This window comes from Oncorhynchus clarkii, chromosome 14 (genome assembly GCF_045791955.1).
Source record: "Oncorhynchus clarkii lewisi isolate Uvic-CL-2024 chromosome 14, UVic_Ocla_1.0, whole genome shotgun sequence".
In the NCBI taxonomy this organism is placed as follows: Eukaryota; Metazoa; Chordata; class Actinopteri; order Salmoniformes; family Salmonidae; genus Oncorhynchus; species Oncorhynchus clarkii.
In genome coordinates this window covers 22,973,375-22,996,289 of record NC_092160.1, presented here as the reverse complement: position 1 = coordinate 22,996,289, position 22,915 = coordinate 22,973,375, and the positions used below count along the sequence as shown (strand labels likewise).

The 22,915-nt window shown below is 41.9% G+C and overlaps 1 protein-coding gene across 1 annotated transcript in view; it reads left to right on the top strand.

The window, feature by feature from the left end:
- The first annotated feature begins 868 nt into the window (after positions 1-868).
- LOC139366420 (sideroflexin 5b) overlaps positions 869-22,915 on the top strand; it is a 39,555-nt gene continuing 17,508 nt past the window's right edge. Inside the window, exons 1-10 of the mRNA XM_071103887.1 lie at positions 869-993; positions 12,436-12,504; positions 12,945-13,022; positions 18,638-18,664; positions 18,805-18,859; positions 18,951-18,976; positions 19,251-19,304; positions 19,441-19,497; positions 20,557-20,622; positions 20,837-20,927. Of these exons, the coding sequence (XP_070959988.1) occupies positions 937-993; positions 12,436-12,504; positions 12,945-13,022; positions 18,638-18,664; positions 18,805-18,859; positions 18,951-18,976; positions 19,251-19,304; positions 19,441-19,497; positions 20,557-20,622; positions 20,837-20,927 (580 nt within the window). The 5' untranslated portion in view covers positions 869-936. The remainder of the gene's footprint in view (positions 994-12,435; positions 12,505-12,944; positions 13,023-18,637; positions 18,665-18,804; positions 18,860-18,950; positions 18,977-19,250; positions 19,305-19,440; positions 19,498-20,556; positions 20,623-20,836; positions 20,928-22,915) is intronic.

The following is a 22,915-nucleotide window of genomic DNA, read 5'->3' as shown; positions in this document are numbered from 1 at the left end:
CATTTCTGGCAAAACTTAAATCAGAATAGAGGTAACCCTAACCTACTGTACAGTAAGCCTACAGCATTTGTCTTTATACCCTTTTCAAACATTGTTTGATCAGCTTCACGCCAGGTATGGGCCGAATCACAAGGAAGTGGTACTGGCTAAGCATGCAGTGTGAGGTCCTTTACACAAGCTCGTTCATTACAAAAATGTCATTGGGTGTTGTGATTAATGCTGTATTCTGCCGACTCCTAGGCTCATTGTGTAGCCACAGGAGTCTCTTGAGGGGAGGACATCACATAATAATGGCTGGAAAGGAGGAAATGGAATGGCATCAAATACATTGAAACCATGTGTTTGATACCATTCCACTGATTCTGCTCCAGCAATTACCACAAGCCAGTCCTCCCCAATTAAGGTGCCACCAACCTCCTGTGGTACAGACAGTGCAACACTGTGCAAGTAAAATTGGGTCAACAGGGGTTCCTCTGTGAATCTATGTAACATATATGAATGACCACACCACAAGAACCATTATGCAACCTCTCAGCTGATCAGTTCTTTGGGATGTGTAGTCATTTTGACTGACTTTCGCTGTGTAACGCGACATGACAAAAACTACACCTCCCAAGTAACATCGCGATTCATCGCTTCAGTCGTTTCACTGGATTTCCACAGTCACAAAGTCAAAATGTACTATATTGTAAAAACGAATGAAAACTAAAAATTGCCGGACTTGTCTTAATTGAAGGTTAGGCATAAGGTTAGCAGTGTGGTTAAGATTAGGTTTGAAATCCCATTTAAGAAGATAATTTGTAGAAATAGGCGGGGTTTATGACTTTGTGGTTGTAGTAACTAATGACAACCGTTTCACTGGAAGTATAGCGAGTTCACTACTTAAAAATCCAGTTTCATGATTCACTTCATTAATAAATAATCTGATTCGCTGTCATGGCGCAATATGCAGCTTGTCCTGCGTTCCAGCTTGGAAGACCTCGATATGATCAGGTAAAGGATATTTTTTTACTAATCACAATGTTATCTCTGAAAAGGGTGCAAAACACAACCTCTTTGCAGATCTCCGACCTGTTCCTGCGAGCGCATCGTTATTGCTCGCTGCTTTTTACTTTGTAGCGAAAGTTGCCTCTGGTGTCCGCTCGAAAAATGCTTTTGTCTTTGTAGTGCAATTTCTCTTTATGCTCTGTGTAAATGTAGGAAAGTATGCTACTTTCTTGGAATTAACAAGTAGCGGGGATGTGTTTCGGAGTTGATAGCAGGGTTGGCCGCCCCAGTGTAGCTAGATACTGAAGCTTCTTCATCAATGCTTTGCGGGCATCCAACGTGGTCTCAGAGCATTTCGTATTATTCTGTACGTATATCCGAGATACTTATTTTAGTAAGCTATGTTTCATAGAGCCCCACAGTGGAGGTGTCATAATGCCCATTTTGTGTAGGTTTACAGCTGTGTCGTTTTGATAACCATGTAAATCTCTCTCGGACAAGGTGACTTATCAATATATTCGGCTCTATTTCTATTGAAAATGCTATTTAGCATCAAAGTAGACATAATGCAAGACTACAAATCCCGGCAAGCTCCTGTATATCTCAAGCTGACACCTTTGCTAAGAGGTATTGTGTCAATTTAAAACTCCCACCCATGCTCCACAAAAGCCGCGGCCCTTGCAGAGCAAGGGGAACCACTACTTCAAGGTCTCAGAGCAAGTGACGTCACGGATTGAAACGCTATTTAGCGCGCACCACCGCTAACTAAGCTAGCCGTTTCACATCCGTTACATATAGTTAATCCAGAGATTCTTACCTTTGCCTCGATTCGGCAGTCTAGTCCAGATCATGGCATTAGTATTTTCTTTATGATAGCCACATTAGCAGCTAATTAGAATTTCATTTTGAGGGGTTAAATACAGGAGAATATATTGATAAGTCACCTTGTTCTCTAGGGAGATTCGCACTGTTATCAAAACGTCACGCCAGGGTAAGCCCACACGATACACAGCCCTTATTTTAAGTGTTTAAAAAAAAGGAATGGTGGAAAAACAATTGGAACCATTTCCTTGTTTGACTGCTACGTTTTATGGGTATTATTATGACTGGTACTGTGGTACTTTATGGTATGTATTCATTTGTGGATGTCGATCATCCATTTTGTATGATGTGTTAAGAATTACAATTTGTACAATATGTTATACATTTGCATAAAGTACTGCATATTATGAAATTGAACAACGTATGATATGTTACGAATTCCAATTTGTTGTGGTTAACGTTAGCTAGCTCTAGTGGTCACATGTTTAAGGTTCGCTGTTAGGTTAAAGGATCAGTGGAAGGGTTAGGTGAAGGGTTAGCTGACGTGCTAAATAGTTGCAAAGTTGCTAAAGTCGTATATGATGAGGTTCGAACACACAAACTTTGGGTTGCAAGATGTTCACTTTATACGCCCACCCATCCAACTTGACCATCCACCGTCCTTTCATTTTTGCCATAAGGTACCTTCTATCTTGTGTAACCATACCAAACGTAACATATCATACTAACTTGAGTGTCCTGGATTTATGTTTACTATGTTACATCTAGTCTATGAGACCAGTCTGGGACATCCTATGGCCATAATAATTATAGAGAGGGAGGAGGAGTCTGTCTGCTCTGTCTGCAAGCGACTTCAGCATTCGTTTTCAGGATTCAGGTTCACTCAATTATTTTAAGTTTTGTTTTTTTCTATTGACAGTTACAGCTGATTTATATCAATTCGCTTTCCTTAAATATTTGTCATCTGATCTATTAGTTTCCGTCTCTGAATTGTTTAATCAAACTTTTCGCAGCCAGCTCCTGATATCAGGGCATACAAACTACAATCTCTGTCCTGAATTAACCTATTGCGCATGTGCGCCCAGCATTTATTACACCTTAGTAGACTGCACCTAATATAGAATAGAACAGCCAAAATAGAATAGCTTTATTCTTACTTCTTATGTGACATCCATCTACATTTGTGCAGGTTTATGTCTAGCACAAACTCAAACTTTCAAGAGGGATAAAAAGTGACAATTAAGAACGTAGCTTATGTACACTGAGCAACAATTTCTAAGATTTTACAGTTCATATAAGGAAATCAGTCAATTGAAATACATAAATTAGGCCCTAATATATGGATTTCACATGATTGGGAATACAGATATGCATCTTTTGGTGACAAATAGGTAAAAAAAAAAAAGGGCCTCAGGATCTTGTCACAGTATCTGTCTGTGCATTCAAATTGCTGTCGATAAAATTCAATTGTGTTCGTTGCCTGTAGCTTATGCCTGCCTGCTCATACCATAACCTCAAGAGGTTGGAGGTGGCTTATGGTAGAGAAATTAATGTAAAATTCTCTGGCAACAGATCTGGTGGACATTCCTGCAGTCAGAATGTCAATTGCATGCTTCCCTCAACCTGAGACATCTTTGGTATTGTGTTGTGTGACAAAACTGCACATTTTAGAGTGACCTGTTATTGTCCCCAGCACAAGGTGCACCCATGTAATAATCATTCTGTTTAATCAGCTTCTTGATATTCCACACCTGTCAGATGGATATACATAATAAATGCTCACTAACAGGGTTTTAAACAAATTTGTGCACAATTTGAGAGAAACAAGCTTTTTGTGCGTATGGAACATTTCTGGGATCTTTTATTTTAGCTCATGAAACATGGGACCAACACTTTACATTTATAAAACTTTACTTTTATACTTTTGTTCAGTATTAGAAGGCTCTTCATTTTCCTAAATCATTTCTCCCCCCTTCTGCCCATTTGAAATATGTTTAGCAAAAAACACTTTAATTTCTGATTTTTGTAAAATATTATGCATCTTCTAAACTGTTGGCTAAATCAGACAGTGAAGAGTCTGGGTTATCTTATATTGCAATTTCTGTCTGTCTTTCTCTTTAGAATATCCGTCAAAATGTCCGTCCTGTGAAGTGATTATGCACTTGCAGTGGTCAACTAGACCGATAATGTGACCTTCACGTTGGCTCAAATTACAACTCTGTTTTCGGAAACCGTTCACGACCGCTGGCAATTAATGAGATTAAAAGGTCTGTAACCTCACTTGTAATTGGCCTTCTGTATAGTGGAATTCAGTGTTCGAGGCTAGCCTATTTTAAAACAGCTGTGAATGCAATATTATGTTATAAGGAAATTATTTACCTGCTGAAATAGTAAAGCACAAAGTCCAAAGAAAGTCTCATTTGTTGTTGTCTGGCCGTCTTTATTGCCTTTATTGCCTTTTATATATTTTATAGGCATTTCTCATCAAAATGCATGGAGGTGGAATAACAAGAAGCCAATCAATAAGGGACACTTGCCCCTTCGTTGGAACCAACCCAATCCCTCACAGATAACTGATGATAGTCATTTTTATCAGGATATTGCATGGCACCAAGTAGTCTATTCTCAGCGCCAAGAGGCTTAATAACAGTCTATTTAGACTTCCATTTTGCAACCTCTGATGCAATTGCAAAACACAAACAATTTTGTTCATGTGAATTGTTCCAAAAATGATTGAGTCATCCTGCATTTCAAAATTTGGAATTTCATCATTACAAGCATCCATTCATATGTCAAACGAGGGACAGTTTCATTGTTTCACAAATAGAACATCCACCTTTTTTTGTGCCCCAAAAACCTTCAGCACAGTAATATGCAGTAACATTTTCAGTTTATTGCATCAAAGCAGTTACAATTAGGCCATCTCGTGAATCAGCATAAATCTCCCTGTCTCGTATTGCAGCCGCACGTGATACATCTCTGCTAGCTGTGTTTTGTATTCCCTGGTGAGCTGAAGCACATGCATAATTAAAGCGGTCTCCTCACATGGAGCCTGTTCTCTTCACCCAGCCATACAAAACAGAGCTACACATATGGGCTGTGAGGACATTATACAGTCTATGGGCAGTGAGGACATTATACAGTCTATGGGCAGTGAGGACATTATACAGTCTATGGGCAGTGAGGACATTATACAGTCTATGGGCAGTGGGGACATTATACAGTCTATGGGCAGTGGGGACATTATACAGTCTATGGGCAGTGAGGACACTGAATAATGAAAGGATACACAGATTTACAGAATGGTAGCGACTATGTTCTTCAGAATTACATGTCACGAGAGGTTGAGGAGCGTGTTTTAAATTAAAACCGAATGTAGGAAAGATAATGAAGATGGAGAAATTAGCTCTCCTGTCTTGCCTTTCTTCACCTGCCCTTCATAAGTGATAAATGGCTCGAAGGCATCTGACTGAAGTTGAAATGTTTCAGTCCATCTGGTTACCAAAAAGACACTTGGCATGCACTGCCATCAGGCTTTTTCAAACTGTTGGCACACAATGTTCAGCCAGGCCCATCTAGTAAGGGGACTGGAAAAGTGATATGCTTCACCACCAAGTAATGACAATTCTGACTGCGGTGAAGAAAATATGCTCAAGTGCTCTTCAAATCAAATCAATCAATTTTATTAGTCACATGCGCCGAGCACAACATTACAGTGAAATGCTTACTTATGAGCTCCTAACCACAGTGCAGTTTCAAAAAATACGGATAAGAATAAGAGAGAAAATAAATTTAAAGAGCAGCAGTAAAAAATAACAATATATACAGGGCGTTGCCGGTATAGAGTCAATGTGCGGGGGCACCGGTTAGTTGAGGTAGTATGTACATGTAGGTAGAGTTAATTAAAGTGACTATGCATAGATGACGCCAGAGAGTGGTGGGGGGTGGGGGGGGGGCAATGCAAATAGTCTGGGTAGCCATTTGACCAGATATTCAGGAGTCTTATGGCTTGGGGGTAGAAGCTGTTTAGAAGCCTAAGGGACCTAGACTTGGCACTCCAGGACTGCTTGCCTTGTGGTAGCAGAGAGAACAGTCTATGACTAGAGTGGCTGGAGTCTTTGACAATATTTAGGGCCTTCCTCTGACACCACCTGGTATAGAGGTCCTGGATGGCAGTAAGCTTGGCCCCAGTGATGTACTGGGCCATTCGCACTATGCTCTGTAGTGCCTTGCGGTCGGAGGCCGAGCAGTTGCCATACCAGGCAGTGATGCAACCAGTCAGGATGCTCTCGATGGTGCTGCTGTAGAACCTTTTTGAGGATCTGAGGACCCATGCCAAATCTTTTCAGTCTCCTGAGGGGGAGTAGGTTTTGTCGTGCCCGTTTCACAACTGTCATGGTGTGCTTGGACCATGTTAGTTTGTTGGTGATGTGGACCCCAAGGAACTTGAAGCTCTCAACCTGCTCCACTGTAGCCCCGTCGATGAGAATGAGGGCGTGCTCGGTCCTCCTTTTCCTGTAATCCAGAATCATCTCCTTTGTCTTGATCACTTTGAGGGAGAGGTTGTTGTCCTGGCACCACACGGCCAGGTCTCTGAACACCTCCTTATAGGCTGTCTCGTTGAAGTTGGTGATCAGGCCTTTCACAGTTGTGTCATCGGCAAATTTAATGATGTTGTTGGAGTTGTGCCTGGCTATGCAGTAATGAGTGAGCAGGGAGTACGGGAGGGGGCTGAGCACACATCCTTGAGGGGCCTCTGTGGTGATGATCAGCGTGGTGGATGTGTTGTTACCTATCTTTACCACCTGGGGGTGGCCCGTCAGCAAGTGCAGGATCCAGTTGCAGAGGGAGGTGTTTAGTCCCAGGCTCCTTAGCTTAGTGATGAGTTTGAGGGCACTATGGTGTTGAACGTTAAGCTGTAGTCAATGAATAGCACTCTCACAAGTGTCCCTTTTGTCCAGGTGGGAAAGGGCAGTGTGGAGTGCAATAGAGACTGCATCACCTGTGGATCTTTTTGGGCGGTATGCAAATTGATATCTAGGGTTTCTGGGATGATGGTGTTGTGAGCCATGACCAGCCTTTCAAAGCACTTCATAGCTACAGACATGAGTGCTATGGGTCAGTAGTCATTTAGGCAGAGGCACTATGCTGGTCTGTTTAAAACATGTTGGTATTACAGACTCGGACAGGGAGAGGTTGAAAATGTCAGTGATGACACTTGCTAGTTGATCAGCGCATGCTCGCAGTACACATGCCTGTAATCCGTCTAGCCCTGCGGCCTTGTGAATGTTGACCTGTTTAAAGGTCTTGCTCACATTGGCTGTGGAGAGCGTGATCACACTGTCTTCCGGTACAGCTGGTGCTCTCATGCATGTTTCAGTGTTATTTGCATCAACGCGAGCATAGAAGCAGTTTAGCTCGTCCGGTAGGCTCGTGTCACTGGTCAGCTCTCGGCTGTGCTTCCTTTTGTAGTCTGTAATGGTTTGCAGGCCCTGTCACGTCCGACGAGCGTCAGAGCCGGTGATTCAATCTTAGTCCTATATTGACAATTTGCCTGTTTCATGGTTCGTCGGAGGGCATAGCGGGATTTCTTATAAGCTTCCGGGTTAGAGTCCCCCTCCTTGAAAGCGGCAGCCTTAGCCTTTAGCTCAGTGTGGATGCTGCCTGTAATACATAGCTTCTGGTTGGGGTATGTACGTATGGTCACTGTGGGGATGACGTCAACGATGCACTTACTGATGAAGCCAATGACAGATGCGGTGTACTCCTCAATGCCATTGGATGAATCCCTGAACATATTCCAGTCTGTGCTAGCAAAACAGCCCTGTATCAAATCAAATTTTATTGTTGACATACACATGGTTAGCAGATGTTAATGCGAGTGTAGCAAAATTATTGTGCTTCTAGTTCCGACTGTGCAGTAATATCTAACAATTTCACAACCACTACCTTATACACACAAGTGTAAAGGAATGAATAAGAATATGTACATATAAATATATGGATGAGCGATGGCCGAACGGCATAGGCAAGATGCAGTAGATGGTATAGAGTACAGTATATACATATGAGATGAGTAATGTAGGGTATGTAAACATTATATAAAGTGGCATTGTTTAAAGTGACTAGTGATACATTTATTACATCCAATTTTTAATTATTAAAGTGGCTAGAGATTTGAGTCAGTATGTTGGCAGCAGCCACTCAATGTTAGTGATGGCTGTTTAACAGTCTGGTGGCCTTGAGATAGAAGCTGTTTTTCAGTCTCTCGGTCCCAGCTTTGATGCACCTGTACTGACCTCGCCTTCTGGATGATAGCAGGGTGAACAGGCAGTGGCTCGGGTGGTTGTTGTACTTGATGATCTTTTTGGCCGTCCTGTGACATCGGGTGGTGTAGGTGTCCTGGCGGCAGGTAGTTTGCCCCCGGTGACGCTTGTGCAGACTTCACTACCCTCTGGAGAGCCTTACGGTTGTGGGCGGAGCAGTTGTCGTACCAGGCAGTGATACAGCCTGACAAGATGCTCTCGATTGTGCAGCCTCAGCCTCCTGAGGTTGAAGAGGCGCTGTTGCGCTTTCTTCACCATGCTTTCTGTCTGGTCAAATTTGCCAGGGAGAGCTTTGTATGCATCTCTATGTGTGGAGTATAGATGGTCCAGAGTTATTTTCCCTCTGGTTGCACATTTAACATGCTGATAGAAATTTGGTAAAGCTGATTTAAGTTTCCCTGCATTAAAGTCCCCGGCTACTAGGAGCGCCGCCTCTGCGTTTTCTTGTTTGCTTATGGCGGAATACAGCTCATTCAATGCTATCTTGGTGCCAGCCTCTGTCTGTGGTGGTATGTAAACAGCTACAAAGAAGATAGATGAAAACTCTCTCGGTAGGTAGTGTGGTCTGCAGCTTGTCATGAGAAACTCTATCTCAGGTGAGCAATAGCTCGAGACTGCCATAGATATCGTGCAACAGCTGTTGTTTACAAAAATACAGTTGAAGTCGGATGTTTACATACACCTTAGCCAGATACATTTAAACTCAGTTTTTCACAATTCTTGACATTTAATCCTAGTAATAAATCCCTGTCTTAGGTCTGTTAGAATCACCACTTTTTATTTTAAGAATGTGAAGTGACAGAATAATAGTAGAGAGTGATATATTTCATCAGTGGGCCACAATAAGTTGGATGAATTTTGGCCCATTCCTCCTGACAGAGCTGGTGTAACTGAGTCAGGTTTGTAGGCCTCCTTGTTCGCACACTCTTTTACAGTTCTGCTCACAAATGTTCTATAGGATTGAGGTCAGGGCTTTGTGATGACCACTACCTTGATTTAGTCCTTAAGCCACTGATGTCTTGAGATGTTGCTTCAATATATCCACATAATTTCCCTACCTCATGATGCCATCTATTTTGTGAAGTGCACAAGTCCCTCCTGCAGCAAAGCACCCCACAACTTGATGCTGCCGCCCCCGTGCCTCACGGTTGGGATGGCGTTCTTCAGTTTGCAAGCCTCCCCTTTTTCCTCCAAACATAACCGTTGTTATTATGGCCAAACAGTTTTATTTTTGTTTCATCAGACCAGAGGACATTTCTCCAAAAAGTATGATCTTTGTCCCCATGTGCAGTTGCAAACTGTAGTCTGAGTTTTTTTTATGGCAGTTTTAGAGCAGTGGCTTCTTCCTTGCTGAGAGGCCTTTCAGGTTATGTCGATATAGGACTCATTTTACTGTGGATATAGATACTTTTGTACCTGTTTCCTCCAGCATCTTCACAAGTTCTTTTGCTCTTCTGGGATTGATTTGCGCTTTTCGCACAAAAGTACGTTCATCTCTAGGAGACAGAACCATCACCTTCCTGAGCGGTATGACGGCTGCGTGGTCCCATGGTGTTTATACTTGTGTACTATTATTTTTACAGATGAACATGGTACCTTCTGGCTTTTGGAAATTGCTCCCAAGGATGAACCAGACTTGTGGAGGTCTCCAATTTCTTTTCTGAGGTCTTGGCTGATTTCTTTAGATTTTCCCATGATGTCAAGCAAAGAGGCATTGAGTTTGAAGGTAGGCCTTAAAATACATCCACAGGTACACCTCCAATTGACTCAAATGATGTCAAATATCCTATCAGAAGCTTCTAAAGCCATGACATAATTGTATGGAATTTTCCAAGCTGTTTGAAGGCACAGTCAAATTAGTGTATGTAAACTTCTGACCAGCTGGAAATGTGATACAGTGAAATAATCTTTCTGTAAACAATTGTAGAAAAAGTTACTTGTGTCATGCACAAAGTAGATGTCCTAACCGACTTGCCTAAACTATAGTTTGTTAACAAATCATTTGTGGAGTGGTTGAAAAACAAGTTTTAATGACTCCAACCTAAGTGTACAGTGGGGCAAAAAAGTATGTAGTCAGCCACCAATTGTGCAAGTTCTCCCACTTAAAAAGATGAGAGGCCTGTAATTTTCATCATAGGTACACTTCAACTATGACAGACAAAATGAGAAGAAAAAAATCCAGAAAATCACATTGTAGGATTTTTAATGAATTTATTTGCAAATGATGGTGGAAAATAAGTATTTGGTCAATAACAAAAGTTTCTCTCAATACTTTGTCATTGCCAACAAAAAGGGTATATAACAGAGGTCAAACATTTTCTGTAAGTCTTCACAAGGTTTTCACACACTGTTGCTGGTATTTTGGCCCATTCCTCCATGCAGATCTCCTCTAGAGCAGTGATGTTTTGGGGCTGTTGCTGGGGAACACGAACTTTCAACTCCCTCCAAAGATTTTCTATGGGGTTGAGATCTGGAGACTGGCTAGGCCACTCCAGGACCTTGAAATGCTTCTTACGAAGCCACTCCTTCGTTGCCCAGGCGGTGTCTTTGGGATCATTGTCATGCTGAAAGACCCAGCCACGTTTCATCTTCAATGCCCTTGCTGATGGAAGGAGGTTTTCACTCAAAATCTCACGATACATGGCCCCATTCATGCTTTCCTTTACACGGATCAGTCGTCCTGGTCCCTTTGCAGAAAAACAGCCCCAAAGCATGATGTTTCCACCCCCATGCTTCACAGTAGGTATGGTGTTCTTTGGATGCAACTCAGCATTCTTTGTTCTCCAAACACAACAAGTTTTTACCAAAGAGTTATATTTTGGTTTCATCTGACCATATGACATTCTCCCAATCTTCTTCTGGATCATCCAAATGCTTTTTTACACGTTACCTCTGCTATATCTTCCATAGTTCAAAACATATTGATTGTACCATTATTTATAATCTCATGGGCCTAGCAACTGTAGGCTATAATTAGTGTCAAAATTCTTCTTTAAAATGTTGATCAAAATATTGACTGAAAATCACCATCAATCAATCAATGCTATTAAAACCATTTGATTGTATGAGAGACAGTCTGACAAAACATTGTTTTTGTGTTTTGATGCTTCCTTTTTAATTGAATTGTATTGTTTACCTTTTATTTAACTAGGCAAGTCAGTTAAGAACAACTTCTTATTTACAATGACGGCCTACCCTGGCAAAACCCGGACGACGCTGGGCCAATTGTGCGCTGCCCTATGGGATCCCAGTCATGGCCGGATGTGATACAGCCTGGATTCGAACCAGGGACTGTAGTGACACTGCATCTCAGTGCCTTAGACCACTGCGCCACTCGGGAGTATACACAGAGTCACCAGAAAGGGTTTTCACAACTCTCTTAAAAGCACAATTGTTCAGATTGAAGAACCACTTTGGGTGTTTCAGAGTACTCCCATTCTGTTTTGAAAAATATTTAGTATTTCATAACATGTACATTAGGTTTACATTCAAACACCAGATCTCCATTTAGGTGCACTACTTTTCATGGTTTTACTAGACAATGATGGTGTTTTGAGTCTTTCCATTTTAACTGCACTCTGTGCGTCACTGACAGCATGCGTAGCTGTTGAAGATGTCCTCTTCCTCTTTCCCCCCTATATTCTGCAATTGGCTTGCAAGGTTAGCCGACTGAAATGATGCATCGTAGAAATAATTAACATACATTTTATATGTCTGAACTCGAAATCAAAAAGGATTCCCCAAAATAACATGGCGAGCTGTAGTAGAACGTTTATTTTGATTGGCTATTTTGTGCATTTATCAAAATCCAATCATGGAGCCTGATTTCAGATGTGTCATGTTAACAAGATTAGTAGGTAAATCATTCTTCTTGCACAGTTTAAATCAAACTATTAATCTGACTATTCACAATGATTATATTATTGTGTGCATACTCAGTGCCGGCCGTGTTCCTATTGGTCAGTATAGTCTCGTAACACCAGCCACACTACACGATAAAGGCCCCAAAAATCGGACACTGCCAGAACTGTCGGAGCCTACGACCGCACGTAAAGTACTTAATCGGCAGACCTTAGACACTGTCACACTGAATGAGCCAAGATGTCTGACGGTCGTTAATGATCTAAGAATTTGCCCACAACTTGGACATTTTGTCTGGGATGGCAAAGTCGTGGCATAAGACAGCTAAAATTGTACAGTCTGCAAAGGCTTTAACCTATTTACAGAGATGGGTGTTAAGATTTGGTATTACTGTATGGTTAGCTCATCAATAATTAACTAGGCTCTTTCTCTATTCCAGAGTACCTTTCTTGGCCGGCTGAGACACTTTGTAGCGATCATCGACCCCAGCACACTCTTTGTGTCTGAGGTAAGGTACAGTTGAAAACATCCATCCACATACTGTTTTAATAAATCAGCTATAGTTTTTGTATACAAAAAACGTGGCCTTCCACTGACTTTCTGATTGAATATGAGACTTGGGAACTGTGGCAACAGGAGAATGCCGTCCACATTATACTGTAGGTCTGGAATCCAATCTGATAGCACAGGGACGGACTTGGAACAGAATTTCTCACACAACAGACCCCCCCCCCCTTCCCAAGTCCCTATTATTAGCCAAATAATTATAATTATTCGTAAAAAAACAAACAATTTAAACAGGCCCCCTGGGCTAAAGATGGACCAGCCCTTCTGACATTTGCCAGAACTGCCGTTACCTAGTCCTTCTCGAAGATAACACATTTAAGAAGAAACCTAACTACCTACTGTTAATTCTCTTGTTGACTCAAATTACTCTTATCTCTCTAGAAACGATTGAGAGAATGCGTCAAACTCCTGGATGATTTTCAACATGGAACACTACCACCTGGAGTTACAGATCTACAGGTGAGGATTTAAACATGGAACACTACCACCGGGAGTTACAGATCTACAGGTGAGGTTTTAAACATGGAACACTACCACCGGGAGTTACAGATCTACAGGTGAGTTTTTTTTTCTATAAAAAATTCATTTGTCAGTGTTAGATTATTTACAGTGCCTTCAGAAAGTCTTCACCACTCAGGGATTTCACCATGAGGTAAATGGTGACAGTTAGAGTTAAAACAGTTACAGAGTTTAATGGCTGTGATAGGAAAAAACTGAGGATGGATCAACAACATTTTAGGTACTACACAATACTAACCTAATTGACAGAGTTAAAAGAAGGAAGCCTTTTCAGAATACTAATATTCCAAAACATGCATCCTCTTTGCAAGAAGGCAGTAAAGTAATACTGCAAAAAAAGTGGCAAAGCAACAGTAGCGATGCATGGGTAAAATCACAGGGGAAACTAATTCATGATAATGAAGGCGTATTACAACTTTGCGTTGTTTGCTCTATAATTAGTTCACATTCCTTGATGCCGTTTTATATATATATATATATATATATAGGCCTAAGGCAGAGACAATAACAAGACAGTGGTAGAATAAATCCAACCACACATTTGTTTCTTTACAAAACCAGAGAGCAAAATCTGTCCGTTGCATGTAACATGTTTCAGACATTTTGGGACTACTGAACAGCTATTGATTTAGAACCACAGAGAGTTACCAGAAGTCACAAAGAAAACAGGAGCTGCCTCGAACTATTCTAGCACCATTTCAACTTAAACATTTCATCCTCATATCACCTATGCTTAGTCTAATCCAGTGACAACGAAAAGATACCAACAACTATTTAGTCCAATCAATGTAAGGTAAATATGATGTGGCTGTGCATGGTACTGATTTCTCTCTCTCTCTGTGTGTGTTTGCAAGTAGAAGAAAACATGTTTACTCACCCTACTTGTAAATAAACGCCAATGCCATCCTCTTCATGTTGCCTAAACGGTCCATGACTCTGTCATACAGTACACGCTTTTAGTTTTTGTTGTCCTAGGCTACCTGGCTAAAATAGTTGCTCGCTAACCTAACTTCCTTTCATGGGCAATGATACGCCAGGCCATCTAGTTAACATTAGTATTCTATCTCAAATCAAATTTGATTTGTCACACACATGCATTAACATCTGCTAACCATGTGTGAGTGTAGCGAAATGCTTGTGCTTCTAGTTCCGACAATGCAGTAATAACCAACGAGTAATCTAACCTAACAATTTCACAACAACTACCTTATACACGTAAGTGTAAAGGGATGAAGAATATGTACATAAAAATATATGAATGAGTGATGGTACAGAACGGCATAGGCAAGATGCAGCAGATGGTATAGAGTACAGTATATACGTATGAGATGAGTAATGTAGGGCATGTAAACATATAAAAGTGTCATTGTTTAAAGTGGCTAGTGATACATTTTAACATTATTAAAGTGGCTGGAGTTGAATCAGTATGTTGGCAGCAGTCACTCAATGTTAGTGGTGGCTGTTTAACAGTCTGATGGCCTTGAGATAGAATCTGTTTTTCAGTCTCTCGGTCCCTGCTTTGATGCACCTGTGCTGACCTTGCCTTCTGGATGATAGCGGGGTGAACAGGCAGTGGCTCAGGTGGTTGTTGTCCTTGATGATCTTTATGGCCGTCCTGTGACATCGGGTGGTGTTTGTGTCCTGGGGGGCAGGTAGTTTGCCTCCTGTGATGCGTTGTGCAGACCTCACTACCCTCTGGAGAGCCTTACGGTTGTGGGCGGAGCAGTTGCCGTACCAGGCGGTAATACAGCCTGACAGGATGTTCTCGATTGTGCATCTGTAAAAGGTTGTGAGTGCTTTTGGTGACAAGCCAAATTTCTTCAGCCTTCTGAGGTTGAAGAGGTGCTGCTGCGCCTTCCTCACCACGCTGTCTGTGTGGGTGAACCAATTCAGTTTGTCCATGATGTGTACGACGAGGAACTTAACTTTCTACCCTGTCCACTACTGTCCCGTCGATGTGGATAGGGGGGTGCTCCCTCTGCTGTTTACTGAAGTCCACGATCATCTCCTTTGTTTTGTTGACGTTGAGTGTGAGGTTATTTTCCTGACACCACACTCCGAGGGTCCTCACCTCCTCCCTGTAGGCCGTCTCGTCGTTGTTGGTAATCAAGCCTACCACTGTTGTGTTATCCGCAAACTTGATGATTGAGTTGGAGGCGTGCATGGCCACGCAGTCGTGGGTGAACAGGGAGTACAGGAGAGGGCTCAGAACGCACCCTTGTGGGGCCCCAGTGTTGAGGATCAGTGGGGTGGAGGTGTTGTTACCTACCCTCGCCACCTGGGGGCGGCCCGTCAGGGAGTCCAGTACCCAGTTGCACAGGGCGGGGTCGAGACCCAGGGTCGAGACCCAGGGTCTCGAGCTTGATTACCAGTTTGGAGGGTACTATGGTGTTAAATGCTGAGCTGTAATCGATGAACAGCATTCTCACATAGATATTCCTCTTCTCCAGATGTGTTAGGGCAGTGTGCAGTGTGGTTGCGATTGTGTCTTCTGTGGACATATGGAAGCGGTAAGTAAATTGGAGTGGGTCTAGGGTGTCAGGTAGGGTGGAGGTGATATGGCCCTTGACTTGTCTGACTAGTCTCTTGACTAGTCTCTCAAAGCACTTCATGATGACGGAAGTGAGTCCTAGTCGTTTAGCTCAGTTACCTTAGCGGCCGTGTCAGTGGCACTGTATTGTCCTCAAAGCGAGCAAAGAAGTTGTTTAGTCTGTCTGGGAGCAAGACATCCTAGTCCGTGACGGGGCTGGTTTTCCTTTTGTAATCCGTGATTGACTGTAGATCCTGCCACATACCTCTTGTGTCTGAGCCGTTGAATTGCGACTCTACTTTCTCTCTATACTGACGCTTAGCTTGTTGGATTGCCTTGCGGATGGAATAGCTACACTGTTTGTATTCGGTCATGTTTCCGGTCACCTTACCCTGGTTAACAGCAGTGGGTCGCGCTTTCAGTTTTGCGTGAATGCTGCCATCAAACCACGATTTCTGGTTTGGGAATATTTTAATAGTTGCTGTGGGGACGACATCGCCGATGCACTTGCTAATAACCTCGCTCACCAAATCAGCGTATTCGTCAATGTTGTTGTTTGACACAATGCGGAACATATCCCAGTCCACGTGATCGAAGCAATCTTGAAGCGTGGAATCAGATTGGTCGGACCAGCGTTGAACAAACCTGAGAGCGGGAGCTTCCTGTTTTAGTTTCTGTCTATAGGCTGGAACCAACAAAATTGAGTCGTGGTCAGCTTTTCCAAAAGGAGGGCGGGGGAGGGCCTTATATGCGTTGCGGAAGCTAGAATAACAATGATCCAGGGTTTTACCAGACCTGGTAGCACAATCGATATGTTGATAGAATTTAGGGAGTCTTGTTTTCAGATTAGGCTTGTTAAAATCCCCAGCCTCAATGAATGCAGCCTCAGGATATGTGATTTCCAGTTTACATAGAGTCAAATAAAGTTTGTTCAGGGCCGTTGATGTGTCTGCTTGGGTTGGGGGAATATATGCGGCTGTGATTATAATAGAAGAGAATTCTCTTGGTAGATAATGCGGTCGACATTTGATTGTGAGGAATTCTAAGTCCGGTGAACAGAAGGACTTGAGTTCCTGCATGTTGTTATGATCACACACGTCTCGTTAATCGTAAGGCATACCCCCCCGCCCCTCTTCTTGTTTCTGTCGGCGCGATGCGTGAAGAAACCAGCTGGCTGTACCGACTCCGATAGCGTGTCTCGAGTGAGCCATGTTTCCATGAAGCAAAGAACGTTACAGTCTCTGATGTCTCTCTGGAATGTTACCCTTGCTCGGATTTCATCAACCTTGTTGTCAAGAGACTGGACATTGGCGAGTAGTATGCTTGGGAGCGGTGCACGATGTGCCCGTCTCCGGAGCCTGACCAGAAGATCGCTTTATCTGCTCCTTTTACGGCGACGTTGTTTTGGTTCGCCGGCTGGGATTCGATCCATTGTCCTGGGTGGTGGGCAAAACACAGGATCCGCTTCGGGAAAGTCGTATTCCTGGTCGTAATGATGGTGAGTTGACGTTGCTCTTATATCCAGTAGTGCCTCCTGACTGAATGTAATAAAACCTAAGATTACCTGGGGTACCAATGTAAGAAATATCACGGGTATTCATGTATTCTACATCTAGATACATGTGGAACTTCCATCCTCTCAGGCCAGGGTCACAATGTATGAATTTATGGTTGGATCAGAATCAGCGTTATAATCATTGTCCAGTACAGAGAAATAAGTTAAACCACAAGTCCAAATCCCTATCATCATCCATGGTTAATTTAGAAAAGGGATGATTTTAGCTAGCTAGCCACCAGAAGACAACAACACAACGAGATGCAACAATTCCATTTTTTTTCTGTCAATAATGACTTGTGATGTAATTGGTCTGAAGTCAAATCCAAACTGACTTCCCTTGACACCTTTTTTCGGTGCTGCAGGACCAATCACAGCTGAGATTACTCAGTTTAGCTCAATGCTTATTGGCTTATTTGTTTTTTGTTTTTTTTATCAAGGAAGCCCAAATGCTCGCTGGCTTCCCTTGCATACAATGCTACGGGGGCAACAATGTCATCAGATAGATACCCTACACTTACTGAGACACAGGAATGCTGTTTCGTTTGCTCTGATGCTTTCTCCAGTAAGATACATTCAGCAGCCTCTTCTGAATTGATGGAAATGTATGGAACACAGAGAGACGAAATATACATGACTTTGTATGTTTTTTTATTTTTGACTTGGAATTTCTTGGGGAAGCCTGGCTTCCCTTTGCATTCATGAATACACGCCACTCAAAGCAATGAACTTTTTGTCCTGAATTCAAAACTGATTGGCCTGGCCTTTTTCCCCAGTGGTTGGAACTGGCTGGAACTGGCTGCCAAGTGAGTGGGCCCACTCATGGCTGCACACCTGCCCAGTCATGTGAGATCCATAGATTAGGGCCCAATTTATTTATTTAAATTGACTGATATCCTTAAATGAACTGTAACTCTGTAAAATCTTTAAGTTTTGCATGTTGCGTTTTATATTTTTGTTCAGTATACTTCAAAAACTATGGCAAAACCTGAAAATGGTTGTCTACCAATTTGACAGAGCTTGGGCAAATGTTGCCCAATCCAGGTGTGCAAAGCTCTTAGTATCTTACTCAGAAAGACTCCCAGCTGTAATCGCTGCCAAAGGTGCTTCTACAAAGTATTTACTCAGCTGTGAGATATGAGATATTTGTGCATTTCATTTTCAATATATTAGCAACAATTTCTAAAAACATTTAGTTCACTTTGTCATTATGGGGTATTGTGTGTAGATGGATGAGATAATGTTTTATTTAATCCATTTTGAATTCAGACTGTAACACAACAAAATGTGGAGTAAGTCAAGGGGTATGGATACTTTCTGAAGGCACTGTACTATTCCAAATAGGTTTTTTGTTTTCAAGCATATTGTTTACGCTTGCAATATGTAGTTGTAGCATACTCCTTACATTCAGCAGCCCAACATTTTCCCTCACTGCTCTGAAATGACACAGATGTTGTTTTGACTCTCTAGCTATGGGAAGCCCAAAAGGTGAAGCAGGTAAGTTTTGGTGCACGTCTGCTTTGTATAAAGCAGTTTGACCCCATTTTGACCCCATGTATTTATTGCCATACGGTACATTCCCCCTCTCCTCTTGGCAGCATGATGATGATGTTACACTATCTCATATCTGAATGCAGGCCATCATTCATCCTGACACAGGAGAGAAGATCTTCATGCCTTTCCGAATGTCAGGTATGACTTCCGAATGAAGATTTTTGACAGTGACTTTTATTTTGTTACTTGTCATTTTTACACTGATTTATATTATTTTGTATCTATACAGGTTATGTCCCATTTGGAACACCAATTGTAAGTCATATGAAACATTACTGTATTTCATATGTATCTATGGAAAGAATATTCAACTTTGGCTATTTGTTTAATTATACATGGTCTTTACTGACTTCTTGGGGTAGATGGAAGCTTAGCCCTGGTCCAGGGTTTTAGTGTGCTTTACTGCACTTAGTAGAGGAATGTGCGCTAACAACATGGACCAGAGCTAATGGAAGTCGTTATTCTGGATCTGATAGACACAATGTAAGAGCGTAGTTGAGCTATTGTCTCCCTATCTGGTGTCATCTAGGTTGTGGGCCTTCTTCTTCCAAATCAGACTGTGGTATCTACTATTTTCTGGCAGGTAAAAAAAATGTCAAGACACCTTTTCAACAATAACCTTTTACCATATTGTTAATATCCACATTGGATATGTTCTCCTTCCCAGTTGGGTTAACTGATGTAATTGAATTTCACTGAATGTTTTTTTCTCCTTTCAGTGGCTGAACCAAAGTCACAATGCCTGTGTCAACTACTCAAACCGCAATGCTACTAAGGTAGTGTATGATGTTTCTAAGGTAGTGTATGATGTTTCTAAGGTAGCGTATGATGTTTCTAAGGTAGCGTAAGATGTTTCTAAGGTAGCGTAAGATGTTTCTAAGGTAGCGTAGGATGTTTCTGCTAAGGTAGCGTAGGATGTTGCTACTAAGGTAGCGTAGGATGTTGCTACTAAGGTAGCGTAGGATGTTGCTGCTAAGGTAGCGTAGGATGTTGCTGCTAAGGTAGCGTAGGATGTTGCTGCTAAGGTAGCGTAGGATGTTGCTGCTAAGGTAGCGTAGGATGTTGCTGCTAAGGTAGCGTAGGATGTTGCTGCTAAGGTAGCGTAGGATGTTGCTGCTAAGGTAGCGTAGGATGTTGCTGCTAAGGTAGCGTATGAGAGGATAATGGATTTTGTTTACGGCTTGATTCCCAGAAAAACTATTAAATTACAGTTCTGTGTAAGTGTTTTTGGTCCACAGACTGTGCTGCTCAATAGCAACTAGCACTGCACCTCCTCCATCTGGTACTGTAGATTTCCTTCAGTATGTGGTTATCACTAAAACGTCACAATACGTTTGATTTGGCTGCTGGGGGGCAAGGAGAACCCCAGCTCAGCCATAACCATTGACAAGTACGTTCCGTTTTCAAGGGATTGTTAAATAAATGTTAACTATTTTGTTGTATTATCATCACCTCTTGAAAAGCATAGTCAGAACTATAAATTTCAGATTATTCAATGCAAAACAATTGCGCACTTTTAGTTATATAGCAATTAACTTCTCCCCAGCAGGCAAATCGAACTCTCTGCACCTTATTGTGATGTTGTATTAATAATTACCTATTTAACCATGGGTCATGTTTATTAGGCCCAAACAGAATAAAATTGACTGAAACAGGGAGGGATTACCTGGACTTGCAATAAGAAATGTTTTGCTAAGGTTTGCCCTAAAAAAGAAGTGTTTTGCACATATGACTGATGTCGAAGTTTTGGTATTCAAGGTAATGATTTTAGCCAGCGTTAGACTTATGTGAGAGGCTGTGAAATACTAAGTCATTCATGTTGTTGTTTATATTAGCCTACACCAACATCCACGTTTCTTCAAGGTTACTTCGGAGCTGTGACCAGTGCTGTCTCCCTTGCGGTCAGTTGTTGATTATTATACATTATGGTAATTAATATTCAGTCTCAGAGCAGGGATTCTGTCCTGCCTATTTGTGTTATATGTAATAACATAGGTGCTACAAGTTAAATGGGTTTAAGTTTCAAAGTTTATTTGCCACATGCATAGGATACGACAGGTGTAAAACAGTACACATTTAGTTGTGGGTTTATCCTAAAGTTTGTTCTGTGTTTAGGTGGGACTAAATGTACTGATTCAGAGAGCCAACAGGTTGAGTCCAGCAACCCAAATAATCATACAGAGACTCATCCCTTTCCCAGCTGTGGGTATGTATTCATAAATAATGATTTATTAAGTGATTATAATGACAGTATTAATGTGAAAATCTAGACTTGATTAAAACACCCGTTTACCACAATGTAATATGAGCTACAGGTGCAACTAAATACTGCCATTACGTTTGGGTTCATTCTCTGTCCTCTCCTGTATGTAGGTATTCCCCTTTGCATCCCTCACATGGATACATCACCTTTTGACAAGAGCTGCAAATAAACTGGTGTCAGAGGAGGCAGAGTTTTACAGGCTTATAAAATGTCCTTGCTGATGTTTGGCTGCTGACTTCTATTCAAAAGGGATGGATCAAAATTGACAGAAGGGTTTAAAAAATATATTGTCCAGGGATGGTCATGTTATTGATGACATTTCTATATTTCTCAGTGTTTTAGAATTAGTTGCTTATTAGGCTACATATCGATGTGTGCCCTCATCTCTGATTCTCCGCTGGGCTTGCAATATCAAGTGTCTATAAAATATTTAGTGCGGTCTCAATCAAATGATTCATAGGCTATAGACTATATACTGCGAAGTGCATGCTCAGAGCAAAGTTATATTTCTAAGATAGCTGCTGGGATGGTGTAAAGACAACTAGGCCGCATTACACATTGCAATGAATATTCCAACCCTGAGCCCTGGCCTGCTCTGCTCTTGCTGATCAAAAACTGTTTTGTGTGCTGCCTAACCAATGGCTGTGCTGTGTAGGCCTACGGTGGCAGTTCAGAAAGAGCGTCAAAAGCTTCTGAAACTAATATGTGATTAGACCGACAGAGCACACTTTTTTTTTTTTATCTTGCGTCGTGGACTAGCCTATGTTCAGTTTGAGAAGGAGAGCGTGAAGATGAGGAGGACCAGAGGTCAACATTGATAGATTTGATTAAAAATAATGTTAAATACATCATGGGCAATAATCAGAGTTATGACCTCAAAATAAGCCAGATTCAGAACAAGCCTCACTACCTATGGAAATATATTCTCAGTATTACCCAAGAACAAGGAGGTCTTGCGGTTTTCGATTTCAATACTCTAAATAATACATATTTATTTTATATTTATTTTTTACAACTTTTTTTGGGCCCCTTTTGCTCCCCAATTTCGTGGTATCCAATTGGTAGTTTGTCTTGTCCTATCGCTGCAACTGCCGTACGGACTCGGGAGAGGCGAAGGTGGAGAGCCATGAGTCTTCCAAAACATGACCCTGCCAAGCTGCACTGCTTCTTGACACACTGTTCGCTTAACCCGGAAGCCAGCCGCACCATACACCGTACAACTGGCGACCGTGTCAGCGTGCATGCGCCTGGCCCGCCACAGGAGTCGCTAGAGCGCGATGGGACAAAGACATCTCGGCCGGACAAAGCTGGGCCAATTGTGCATCGCCTCATTGGTCTCCCAGTCACGGCCGGCTGCAACACAGCCCAGGATCGAACCTGGATCTGTAGTGACACCGCAAGCACTGCAGTGCCTTAGACAGCTGCGCCCCCCAGGACAGTATTTGGAATGTCTTCCCTATGTATTTATTTGACTCTGGTGGTGGTTTAGAATTTCTGCCTCCGTGTAATTTTGATGTTTATAAAATCCCAATAAAATTGGCCAAATTTCATAAGCAGGCACTTTTAGCTTGGATGTTAGCGTATAAACATAATTGTCCTCCACACAGATACTTTCTATGGAACAACAAAGATATACGATTAAAAATAAGCCATTTTTTTCGGAACTGGTTTGAGAATACATTTATTTTGGTTGGTCAGTTACTGAATGAGGATGGATATCTACTCTCATATGGGGAATTTCTTGATAAGTTTAGAATTCCAATAACCCAGAGAGAATATGCAACAACAACGAAAATTATGCGACTCCAATATATTTATTTTTTCTCTGTGGTTGATGTAACAGATTTACATTCAAATATATTCATTGGCAATATTAACATTCTCAAAGATAAATGTAGTAATGAACAGATTAGTAATATTGTTTGTGATAC